The sequence below is a fragment of the Sturnus vulgaris genome, chromosome 17 (assembly GCF_052056855.1).
Source record: "Sturnus vulgaris isolate bStuVul1 chromosome 17, bStuVul1.hap1, whole genome shotgun sequence".
Classification (NCBI taxonomy): Eukaryota; Metazoa; Chordata; class Aves; order Passeriformes; family Sturnidae; genus Sturnus; species Sturnus vulgaris.
The window spans coordinates 7,432,754-7,444,493 of record NC_142259.1 but is presented as its reverse complement, the minus strand read 5'-3'; the positions used below and the strand labels follow the sequence as shown (position 1 = coordinate 7,444,493).

The 11,740-nt window shown below is 62.9% G+C and overlaps 2 protein-coding genes across 4 annotated transcripts; one reads left to right on the top strand and one right to left on the bottom strand.

The window, feature by feature from the left end:
- Window positions 1-1,773: 1,773 nt before the first annotated feature.
- Window positions 1,774-7,914, bottom strand: REM1 (RRAD and GEM like GTPase 1). Of its 3 annotated transcripts, none has more exons than XM_014890154.2 (4): window positions 4,254-4,764; window positions 4,018-4,100; window positions 2,813-3,017; window positions 1,774-2,628 (listed from the first exon to the last, which is right to left on the bottom strand). In XM_014890154.2, the coding sequence occupies exons 1-4, from the start codon at window positions 4,561-4,563 to the stop codon at window positions 2,351-2,353; spliced, it is 876 nt and encodes a 291-aa protein (XP_014745640.1). In that variant the 5' UTR covers window positions 4,564-4,764; the 3' UTR covers window positions 1,774-2,350. The 3 variants fall into 3 exon arrangements, 1 of the variants encoding a protein (XP_014745640.1); XR_015807352.1 differs by lacking the exons at window positions 1,774-2,628; window positions 2,813-3,017 and adding exons at window positions 4,890-5,194; window positions 5,320-7,914 and having other exon boundaries at window positions 4,082-4,100; window positions 4,254-4,369; XR_015807351.1 differs by lacking the exons at window positions 1,774-2,628; window positions 2,813-3,017 and adding exons at window positions 4,890-5,172; window positions 5,320-7,913 and having other exon boundaries at window positions 4,082-4,100; window positions 4,254-4,369.
- Window positions 7,915-10,438: 2,524 nt separating this feature from the next.
- On the top strand, window positions 10,439-11,474 carry SOX12 (SRY-box transcription factor 12). The gene has a single exon (XM_014890073.2). The coding sequence runs from the start codon at window positions 10,439-10,441 to the stop codon at window positions 11,336-11,338; it is 900 nt and encodes a 299-aa protein (XP_014745559.1). The 3' UTR covers window positions 11,339-11,474.
- The last annotated feature ends 266 nt before the right edge of the window (window positions 11,475-11,740 follow it).

The window sequence follows — 11,740 nt, the reverse complement described above, 5'->3', positions numbered from 1 at the left end:
ATAGTTCTGTGTTTCAGGCGGAGGGCAGATGGGAAGGCCTCCTGGGAGCCCCTCTCTGCGGGGTTGGCCTCTTGCCCAGGATGCTGCCCTCTCCCTGTGACTGCTGTTCCCAGAGCGGAGAAGGATGGGCAGCAAAAGGCACTGTTGCCCATACAGCCCCCTGCATCCCACCCTGCTGCCTGCCATGGCCCAGCCTGGCACAGCACAGCTCCTGACCCCATCACTGCCCCCTTCTAAACCCCATCCTAGCTTGGGAATCCTCACAAAGGGCAGCGTTGCTGTGCACAGAGAGATGGGGGAGTCCAGGGCTGCTGTCCCAGGGTCCCGTGGAGATGGGAGCAGGGTGGTGGGCACTGGGGCTGGTGGCCACCCAGGGATGGGTGGCATTGGGACCGATGGCCACCCAAGGACGGATAGCACTGGAGCCAATGGCCACCCAGAAGTAGATGGCACTAGGAGAGCCCCGAGAGCACTCCCTGGAGCAGCTGGTACCACTGAGACCTGGCATCACCTTCCCCGGCAGTGGGCCCAGATGGGGGACACAGGCAGTCCCTGGCCCCCTGCCAGCACCTCCCCCTTCCACCCTCCCTCTTCCTTCCACCCTCGCTCCGTTTCCCAGCGCCTCACCGTGGCCCCCCTTGGCCTCTCCTCCCACTCCTCCCATCCTCCCGCACGGCCGCATTTTTCTGGGTTTGAGCTCATTCTTTCCACTCCCCTCTCTGCTGACTGCCAACTTTCCATCCCATGGCCCCCCTCCCCCGTCTCCTGCCACAGGGAAACACCAGCTGCAGCTGCGGGAGGGACCGGCAGCAGCAAGGAGCCCCGGTCCCTCGGGTGCAGCCCCCAACCCCGGCGTGGCTGACGCTGTGTGAACCACAGCAGCGCCTCCAGAAGCACCAGGAATCGGCGAGCCGGGAGCCCCAGGGCAGAGCAGTAGGAGCAGAGCAGCGGCAAGGATGGAGCAGCAATGCCATGGGCACTAAGCAGCATGGAAAAAAAAATCTGAGCACCCACCTCCCCGTTTCTGAGGGCAAAGCTTGAGATTTGCACCTCTGGTGAGACTAGTTTCCCATAGGAACAGGGTGCTGCCCTATTCCAGTGTCCCATTTGTGCCAGCCACAGCCAGTGGTTCCCCACGGTCTGACCACAGAGTGAGTGGAAACTCCTGACCCCGGTACGAGGGCACTGCTGATCCTCCCCGGCATCAGGCCCAGGATGCTGAGCAGGTTCCCCCGTGGTGTCCCAGTTGCTGGATGGCAGCACAGCCTAAAAACAACAGGCAAAGCCCATAGAGCTCCAGCATCGCCTCCCAGGGGTCACTCCCTGCTTGCTGCAGCCAAGCACGTCCCTTCCTAGCTGTGCCATTCTGCTTGGCTCCTGCTCCCTGCCCCTTCCTGGGGCAACAGGAGCCACTAAGTGCCCGGCTCCCTGCCCAGGCTGTGGCTCTCACCGTGCTGAGGGGCTTTAAACCTGCAGCTCAGCAGAGCTCAGGTCTTCCCAGAGGCTTTTCCAGAGCTGGGAAATGCAGGGGGCTTCACAGGGGACGATGCTGGACCACTGGGTGAGGAACTGGGACCTCCACCAAGGGTGGCCAAAGGAAGCCCTGGACAGAGGCTCTCCCTGCTCTAAGATAGTCCAGCTAATAAAGGAGCCAGCCAAGACCTGGCTAGAGCAGGAAGCAGATCCTCAGCCCTCGCCATAGGGAAGGAACAGAGCTTCAATCTGACCATGTAGCTCTGGGATGTGACTCTCCAGGGCAGGGACCCAGCAGAGAACAGTACCTCCCTGATGCGGTTTATTCTGCAGATCAAGGGTTTCCCCATCACACCAGTACAGAGAGAGCACAGAAACACTGGTGTCAGTGAGACATGGCACAAAGCCCTGGCACAGCAGGGTCAGGGTGCCAGGTGATGCCACTGCTGCTCCCCTGTCCCCTCTTCCCAGCCAGGCTCCAGGCTGCCCAAGATGGACAATGCCACTGTGTCCTTGGCAGTCCCTGCTGCCCTGCAAAGGACGGCACTGTGAGCGGGACCTGCCACACTCCTGCTAGCCTCCAGCCCTGCTCTGGGGCACAGCTGCTCCAGGAGCAGCTGTGATCCAAAATCTCACCACCCCAAGTTCAGCTACCCATCCCATCCTCCACTCCATGAACCTGGTCCCACTTATCCCCTCTCCTGGAGGGGAGTGGCTGGATCCAGAGCACCTTCACATCCCTCAGCACCAGTGAAAACAGTTCCAAATCCTCAGCATCACTCCAGCTCTGTCTGAGCTCTCCACAGAGCCACTGGCCACACTGCTGGCAGAGAGCAGAGTCCCAGCTGGCATGTGTGGAGGGACAGGACTGTGGCTCTCAGAGCACAGACAGGTCATGGCAGGACTTGGAACGGACTTTGAGGGCCACTCTGCTGCTGTTCCTGGTCACCAGCCTGTCGAGGAAGTGCCGGGCTCTGCTGGCGAGGCTCTCCTTGTGTTTCTGGCCAGGCGTGGGGTGCAGGTGGGACTTTTTACCCCCTTGGCGCAGGCGGATCTGCCGCACCACCCCCTCGAAGAGCTCGGCCACGTTGTGCTGCAGAGCTGCCGACGTCTCAATGAACTTGCAGTCGAAGACGGCGGCGCAGGCCTGACCCTCTGCAAGGGAAGGGCAGGGAGATGCACGGCCCTGCTGGCACCCCAAAGTGCTATGGGACGGGCACTGCCACATGCACAACAGCAGCTGCACGTCCAGGGACAAGGGGACAGAAGTGGGTGAAGCAGCTAGGCATGGAGCCCCTTCAGGGGTCTCCACCAGCCAGAACCTTTGCTCCCTACTCACCTTCCTCGGACACCTCACGGCACCGCACCAGGTCAGTTTTGTTGCCCACCAGGATGATGGGGATGTCCTCAGCCTGGCGTGCACGGCGCAGTTGGATGCGCAGCTCTGAGGCACTCTCGAAGCTGTCCCGGTCAGTGACAGAGTAAACGATGATGTAGGCATTCCCTATCTGCAGGCAGTGGCTACGGCGCTGGCTCTCCTCACCCTGTCACCACATGAGGAACAAGATGTCACTAATCCACAGCCATGACCACTTCTAGGGGACAGCAGAGCGCCCTGGCACTGATGGGACCTGTCAGTGCACCCTACCAGCCCCCACATTGTGGAGAACAGATTTGTTACCTTATTAATTAAATGAAGATTAAAAGCTCTTGATTTTTAGGGGAGTGTTTGGGAATTTTCCTCTCTACCAACAACAAACTGGGGCTGTGGGCTCAGCTTGGTGTGGGGAGGTGAGGGAATGCCCTGGGACAGTGTGGTGGATGCTGCACCCTGCATGATCCAGGCAGTGCTGGGCAGTATGAAATAAGCCATAGCAAAAAAAAAAAGGGGCCATTGTTGGGGTGTTATAGTGCTGGGGCATCTCTGGGCAGTGCAGGTAAGTGCAAACACAACCTCAGTGCATGCGGGTGCTGCACCCCTGTCCACAGCTTGGGCACTGACTCCATCCCCACTCCCAAGGACTCACTGCCTGGTGGCACCTACAGGAATGCAGGGCCCTGGCATGAAGGGAAGGAGGGAGGCTGTAACAGCAGCGCTGGTATTTCTGTCCAGGAGATACCTCATGTTCTGGGCATGAGGAATGCCCTGTGCCAGGCTCTTGGGGGAACGGTTCTGGCCGTTAAAGTGTTCTGGCTGATGATACCAACTCGTGGATTTACCCGCACTCGTGGATCCTTCAGCCCCATTCCCAAACCATTTCCATGCATTTTGAAATAGATTATCATATAAGAACCCACACCAGTGAGAACACGGAGGGCAGCCTCCCATGCCCGCGGAGGGTGAGCACAGAACTGGGCAGAGATGTGACCCCAGCCTGTCTTGCTCAGTGTGTATCCCGTGCTCCACGGTGGTGAGCCCCAGACACGGATAGGGGGCCTCCAGGTTGCCCTTCAAAGCACGCAGAGGCCCCAAAACAGCACTTGTGCCCATACAATGTCCCCTGAGCACATCCTGGCACACCCCAACACCCAGCCCCACCGTACCCGCTGCTCTGGCTCCCAGGTGTCCAGCACCAGCAGCGTGGTCTCCTCGCCATCCACGGTCAGCCTGCGCTCGTACGCAGCCCCTGCGGGACACCAGGAGAACGCGGTCAGCGCCGCACTTCCCAGACAGCCGGGTCCCGGGCTCCTGTCCGCCTCGCACATGAGTTTGTCCCATCACGGGACCACGGAATGCCCTGCAGGTGACCCTGCAGCAGATCCCCCCATCAGACACCCACCTCCATGCTGGTCCAGCAGGTCCCTCTCCTGGACGCCGGCGAAGAGGTTGACCAGGCTGGTCTTCCCCACGCCGGGGTCACCCAGCAGCACCACTCGGTACCGGGGATTCCTGAGGCTTGGGGAACCCGAGGAGTCAGAGGAGCAGCTGGCGCGGGGGGCCCTGCCGCCTGGCTCGGAGGCGGTGTGGCCGAGCTGGGGGTGACAGGGCTCACCCCGCGAAGTGGCCCCAGAGCCGCCTGGCCGCGGGAGCGGGGTGCTGGCCCTCCGTCGCAGCGGGCTCTTGCTGCCGGGCTGCGTGTTCAGAGTCATCACCAACACCAAGGGCAGGGGGGCCGTAGGGTGGGCGGGGGTGTGGGTGTCGCCTCGAAGGGCTCGCACCCGGCAGCCCTCGACCGCGCCGCTGCCGGTCCTGGAACTCCTCCCGCTCTGAGCCGATGGCAACTCGGGCACAACTTTCCCGGGACGCCCGCACCGCCGTCCGCCCTGGGCTTTAAGCCCCGGGAGGTGGAGCCCCTCGTCGCTCCGATCCCTCCCCTGCCGGACACACCCCCGCCCGCACCGGCCTCGGCCAGGCCCCCGAGGTCTTCTCGGGGTTGGCGGTGCCGGGGAACAGCGAATTCGCCCGGGACCCTCACCTCGGTCATAGGGGGCAGAGGTTACATCGGGATGCTGTGGGATGCGCTGCCGCGGGCGAGGGCTCCACCACGCTCCGGTCCTGTGTGGAGCAGCGTCACCCGGGTTCATGGCCGTGGCCTTGCCACCCCAGGCTCGGTTCCACCAAGGAAAGAGCAAGCCGAGGCCGGTCCGTTTCTGCCCTGCCCAGGGGAGGATGTGCTTTTTGAGGACGTCGAAGCCCAGAGCCTGGCTTTGCAGCTCCATCTCCAAGATGCAGTGATGGAATACAAGGCTGGGGGTCTCCTGGCATGGGCAGTTGAAGGAGCTGTTTTTATTTGAATCTGTCTGTTGATCCCGGGCACTGGCAGCACTGTCCCAAAGTGTCCCAGTGCGGGCACTGTTCTGACCCTACACTGGGTCACCACTCCACCCACACTGGGATATACTTACTGGCAGGACCTCATGGCATCAGGGCTGGTCCCGGGACATCCCTCATGATCAGAGCACAGCGATAGGGAGGGCAGGAATGACAGTAATACCTCTGTTGTGCCATAAAACCACATCGGCAAATGCCCAAGGTGCTGGAAGAACTGGGGGGAAGAAGGGCTGAAAGCAATGGCGTCAGCTTGGCACCTCATCCAAGCCTGGCCGGTCCAGGCACTGGGCAGGGGGCTGGCATCAGACGAGTGACATCAGACAAGTGTCCCTCCTTGGTGAGAATGCTGAGGACCACCTCGATACCCAGCATGCACCTGAGAGAGAGCAGAGTTAGGAGGGGCAAAGCACAGAGGGGGAATAAGCTGCTCTGCTTTGGCTGTTTTAGTATGAGGAGGAGCAGAAGCAGGAGCAGGGGCGCTGCTCAGATGGTCTGTGCTCAGAGGTGTTCCGTGTCTCACATGTGGGTGGAGGGAAGCCTGCCTTGTGTCAGCTGTGCCACCCTGTCTGTGTCCCCTGGGTTCTCCACTGGCTTTCAGTGGGGTCAGGCCAGATGCTTGTTCTGGGACCCAGGACCATGCAAGCAGCTAGGGGAAGAGGGAAACACTTCTAAACCAGGATAGTGCCTGGCTCCTGTTCAGTGTAAATCAGAGCCAAACCTGACCCCCCAGTCAATCCAGCAGTATTTTCTCATGCCTCGTGGTCTGCCACAGTCACTGACCACTCTGCCAGCCATCAAAATTGGTTCCAGCCCAAGTCCTGCTCCACCACCCTCAGACCACCCTGTGTATGGCAGGCTCAGCTCTTGCCAGCCTTCCCAGAGCAGCAGAGCCAGACACAACTCCTGAGGCTCTGAGAGGGAGAAGGAATGAATTCAGCTACTCTCCTGTCAAACCTGAAAGACAAACAGAAGCAGAGAAAGCCCGTTGGAGCAGCCAGGTGCATCTGCTTTCTTGCAGTGGGGACAAGTGTGGCAAGCTGGGCTTGCTCAGAGCTGCCTCATCCATCTCCGTCTCAGCCGAGGACAAACTGTGCATCCAGAGTGTCCCAGCATAGGGCTCAGACCTACCAGTGAATTCCACCCAGGGCCTCTGAAAACAGGAAGATTTTTAAGGAGGGGAAGCTAAAATGCAGATAGGAATGGATAGAGGAGGGGGTTACAGCTCCTCCGGGCTCCACACACTGCCAGCAACATGCAGGGACCCAGGGAGGTCAGCATGAGCACTGTGCTCCTCTGCACCCTCACATTCCCAGGCTGAGCAATTTGTGGCTGATTATGCTCTTTCAAGATGCAAGTCCAGCGTCTGGAAGCAAAGGGTTAATCAGCAAACCGAATGGCTGGTGATGTCGTGTGAAAAGTTGCAGGGAGGTCAGTGGGAAAGGGCTGAGGATGGTGGAGAGGGCTCTGGCACAGGCTCCCGCCTGTCAGGGCGGGTAAGCACCAAATGCCTGACTTGTGATGTTACAGAAACTTTCCACTTGGGCCTTCCTGCTATTTTTAACTCTTCTCCCATCCACCCTCAGTAACCCCAGCCCCACCAGCTGCTGAGGCTAATTAATTCCCCTTTTTTACCATTTTTTTTTAACAGAAAAAATGAAGTTCCACTAATCTATCACACAGCCACTTACCTCCTCCCTCCTGACATGTTCCAGGCTTTCCTCCTCCTTCAGCTTTTGCCTCCATAGCTACAGACATACTCAGACCCTGGTGCAGGAGATCCAGCTCCTCTTGACACCCACACCACTGCTGCTCTGCTGGCTGAGTGTCTGCCCAACAGGGTGGTATTTTCATGAAAAACAAGCCCTGTGTGTACCCGGGTGGCAGGAGCTGGGATACACCAGGGAGGAACGATCCCATGAGCAGAACCGCCCCCCCCTTCCAAGCAAAGGTTGCCATGTGTCACAGGGCTTTCTCCCTCCTGGCAGACTGATGGGAAGATCATCCCCACAGGGCAAATGGGATTCATTCTCAGATATGGAATTGTTTGACATTTATAAGATCAACACATTGTCTTTAACCGAGGATGGAAAGCAAAGGTAACATGACTGTAGAGACTCATTTCACAGTGATGTGAGCAAGTAGCTTCCCAGATTATTTTCCATTGTTTTTTTCTATTTTCTGGAGTTCTGCCCTCACTGCGTCCACACAGTTCTGACAGCAGGTCTGCACCACTGCCTTCATGCTCTGCACAGGGAGAAATCCAGTTACTGCTGATTCCTAAGAGCTGGGAAATTCCCCTTGCACCAACCCTGACCTTACCCTCAGGCAGTGCTGCTTGCACTGGCAGCACGGAGGAATCTGTCGCCGTGCCTGGTGCCACTCCACACAGGAATGGTTCTGGGAAGCAAAGTGGTGCTCCAGCAGCCAGCTGGAGCCAGGGACAGTATGGAGGAACGGCTGGTCTATGGGGAACTCCTCCCGGCTCTCTCTTTTGTCCATTTGTCAGCCTCTCTTCCTCCTGGGACACCCCTACATCCCATTGATCCTCACCACCCTCTGCCCTCCAGGGATCCCCGGGTCCCACCGCCCCCCAGGAACCCCATCTGGGGATGCCCCGTGTCCCCTGTAACCCGAGCCGGTCCCCGCGGCCACAGCGAGGACCGGGCGGGGCCCAAGCTCACGGGAACGGGCGGAAGGGACGCCCCCTGCCGGCTCCGCCCCGGCACCGCACCGGGACAGCACACCGGGACCGGATCCACCGGAACGGGATCCATCGGGCAGGGTCTGGGTGTCCGGGGCTGGAAGCAGCTATGGCAGCCTGAGCAGCCCGGCGGGACTGGCCCCGGGCTGCTTGCAGGGTGGCCGGGGCCGGGAGGGAGTAGAAGAACGGCAGTCCCGGGAAGCCTGGGTAGAGGCGGGCCCGGTGCACAGGACCAACGGGGATGGGCAGCCGCCTCTGGCCCCGCAGAACTGCTCGACGCCGCGGGCGTTCCACGGGCACCCACCACCGGCGGGGCGGCAGTGAAGACCGGAGGTGTGTGGGAGCCACCGAGCAGGCGCTCCTTGCCAGGGCCATACGGGTGACCGGTACCGGGTATGACCTCCGGCTATACCGAGCGGGAACGGCTCGGGGCGGCGCCGCCCGTAGGCCCGGTGCAAAGCTGCGGTGGAGAACTGTGTGGTGTTCCCCGTGCAGCGCGGCTAAGAGACGGCGTGGGCAACTCCCGGGGCTGCGGGCCGGGCCGGCGGGAGGGCAGGTCCCGGTGTCCCGGCTGGCCGCAGTGTCGGGACAGGCCACAGTTCCTGCTCAGACCGCAGGACGGCGGCAGCCCGTGGCGCCCGGTCAGTCGCGGTGCCCGGTCGGGCCGGGCGCGGCCCCGCGCGGTCCCTTGTCACCACAGCAACTGGCGGCGGAGGCGCAGCCAATAGGCGCGGCCCCCGGCGGGCCCGCGCGCGGCGGCAACAACCAATGGGCGCGGCCCCCGGCGGGCAGCCCGCGGTCTCCGGGGCAACAGCGCCGCCGCCGCCGCCCCATTGGTGCCGCCCAGCGGAGGGGGCGTGGCCTGACAGGGAGGGGCGTGGCCCCACTCGTGGCACCGGGGAGCCGCGTGTCCGCCTCGTGGGCTGCGCGTTCACCGCCCGGCGCTCCCGTCTCCGCCGGGGGCGGACCCACGGGGAGACAACGCTGGAATGGGTGGCGGGGATGTGTCCACGAAGGCGTCGGTGTTCCCACAACGCGTGGCGCCGAGCGGTGCAAGCCCTAGTGAGCGGCCCGGGAACTGTTCCGGACCGGGGCTCTGCCCGGACGACCGGGGGCAGTGGGTGTCCTGGGAGCCCAGTGGGCCGGCAGGGCAGGGTTCGAGCGCAGCATTCTGGGGTGATATTCGGTGTTCCGGCCCGTCAGACTTGTGCATAGGCTCCCGGCGAACCGCGAGGGGTGTGGGTACTCCCGAGGGTGTGGATGTCAGGGTCACCGGGGACATCGGGGTGCTTAGACCGGGGGAGCAGCGGGTTACTGGCAGGAGCTGGAGCGTCCTTGGATGGGTGCCTGAAGGCACAGAGAGGTACCGGTGTACCGGCATGCTTGTCTGAAGGCACCGGGTGTCACCGGGGGTTCTGTGCTGCCCGGATAGGGGTACTGGAGGCTGCCGTGCGGGTGGTATGGGAGGCATCGGTGTACCAGTTTGCCGGGGGCTAGCGGGGCGTGCCGTGTCTAGCAGGGGGGTACCGGGAATACCGGAGAGTACCAGGGTACCGGGGCGTGCCGGGTAGCCGGGCGGTACCGGGGGTACCGGGGCGTGCCGCCCTGCCATTCTCTCCAGCAACCCCTCTCGGCGGGCGCCCATTGGCTGAGCGGGATCTGCCCCCCCGCCCTACGGCCAATGAGCAGCGGGGGGCGGGGTCCTCCATTGACAGACCCGGCGCGGCGGTGTTTACCGGGGGCGGCGGGGGCGGGGCGGCCGTGTCTATAAGAGCGGCACCGGGGGGCGTGCGGCTCCCGGGCTGCCCGCACCGCCCCCGCGCACTCCCGACCCGCACCCGGACCCGCCGCAACCGCCCTACACCATTTCCGACCGCAGCATCTGCCGATTTAACCGGGGAGGCATCACCCGGACGGCGGGGAGCGGAGCAACCCCGGGGCGGAGCCCTCACGACGTGCAGCATCCCTGGGCAGTGCGGGGCATCCCCGAGCCGGTACAGAGCATCCCGCAACATCCTCGAACCGCCGCCGAACATCCCCAGGTTGGTGTGGAGCATCCCTGAGACGGTAGAGAGCATCCCGGAGCATCCTCAGACCGGTACCAAGCATCCTCGAGGTGCTACAGGGCATCCTTAGACCGGTACTGAGCATCCTCGAGGTGCTACAGAGCATTCCAGAGCATCCTCGGATCGGCGCAGAGCATTCCGGGACAGGACCGCTGCAGAGCATCTCCAAGCCGGAGACCACCGGGCCATCCCAGGGCCCTTCCGGAACATTTCCGCGGCCGCCGCCCCGGCGGAGCCGGCTCCGCCGTGCGCCCCCGGGCCCCGTCGCGGCCGCCTGCGCCCCGCCCCGCCACCGCCCGCTCCGCACAATGGGGGCGGCGCGGCGCGGCGCGTAGCGGCGGGCGGGGAGGCGGCAGCGGGCAGGGAGGCGGCGGCGGGAGGGGAGGAGGAAGAGGAGGAGGCGGCGGCGGGGTACGCGGCTCCGGGATGGTGCAGCGCGGCCCGCGGGGCCGGGGCGCGGAGGCTCGGCGGGAGCCCTGCGCCCCGCTGCCCGCCCGTGACACCGAGCCCGCCTGGTGCAAGACGCCGAGCGGGCACATCAAGCGCCCCATGAACGCCTTCATGGTGTGGTCCCAGCACGAGCGCCGCAAGATCATGGACCAGTGGCCCGATATGCACAACGCCGAGATCTCCAAGCGCCTGGGCCGGCGCTGGCAGCTCCTCCACGATTCCGAGAAGATCCCCTTTGTCAGGGAGGCCGAGCGCCTGCGCCTCAAGCACATGGCTGACTACCCCGACTACAAGTACCGGCCTCGGAAAAAGGGCAAGGTGGGCACCGGAGCAGCCCGCCCGCGGCTCCCAGTGAAGATCAAGCCCTCCGTGTTGGGCCGTGTCTCTGCCAGCCGCAGGCAGCCCGCCAAGCTGCCCACCGGCCCCGACACCCCGCAGGAGCCCGCACCAGAGGTGCCCGCTGAGGACAGCCCTGTGGTGCCTGGCACGGCTGCCTGGCACCCGGCACCCGACGGGGAGCACAGCCCCCAGGAGTCCCCTGCACCCCTGAGCCCTACCACGCCCTGCCCGGAGCCAGCGAGGTCCCCAGAGAGTGGGTCCCCCTCTCCCATATCGGCTGGGTCTCCTCCCTCTTCCTTCAGCTCCTCCGACGAGGAGCTGGAGGAAGAGCTGCTGGGGATCATGCCCGGGCGGGCGCCTGCCAGTGCCACCTGTGGTGCCCTGGACTGGTCCGTCTTCGACAAGGACCACGACCTTTACCCGCGAGGAGGCTCCTCGCACTTCGAGTTCCCGGACTATTGCACGCCCGAGGTGACGGAGATGATAGCAGGGGACTGGCTCATGTCCAGCATCTCGGACTTGGTCTTTACCTACTGAGTCCCACGCTCTGCAGGTAACGCTCATTTTTATTTTCACCCGCAATCAGGTCATATCAAAAAACAACCCAGGAAAAACAAACAAACAAACCGAAACCAGCTGTTTACATGCAGGAATCAGGTATTTTGCCTTGAAGCTGCTGGAAGGCAGAGCCCCTGCTCCCCCCACCCCCTGGCACACACCCATTCTCCATCCGTCTGTCTGTCCGACTCTCGCCTCGTGCCCGCAGGACGCATGGCCGCCCGCCGCGGTTATTTGTCCGTGAAATGCATCTCATCGGGTTTTCATTGTCACAGCCGGCTGCTTTCCCCCATGGCCCCGGCGCTGACAGCCATGGCTGCTCCCGGCCGCTCCCATCTCTGCCAGCACCGTGTGCCCTCCCGCTCTCCAGGAAGCAGGAGC

Excerpts from the sequence above, each read along its gene's own strand:
- REM1 (XM_014890154.2), bottom strand. The coding sequence starts at position 4,563 with ATGACTCTGAACACGCAGCCCGGCAGCAAGAGCCCGCTGCGACGGAGG. Across the intron at positions 3,018-4,017 it reads CCTGGGAGCCAGAGCAGCGG|GGTGAGGAGAGCCAGCGCCG; the intron begins GTACGGTGGGGC and ends ATGTGGTGACAG. Across the intron at positions 2,629-2,812 it reads CCGTGAGGTGTCCGAGGAAG|AGGGTCAGGCCTGCGCCGCC; the intron begins GTGAGTAGGGAG and ends CTTCCCTTGCAG.
- SOX12 (XM_014890073.2), top strand. The coding sequence starts at position 10,439 with ATGGTGCAGCGCGGCCCGCGGGGCCGGGGCGCGGAGGCTCGGCGGGAG.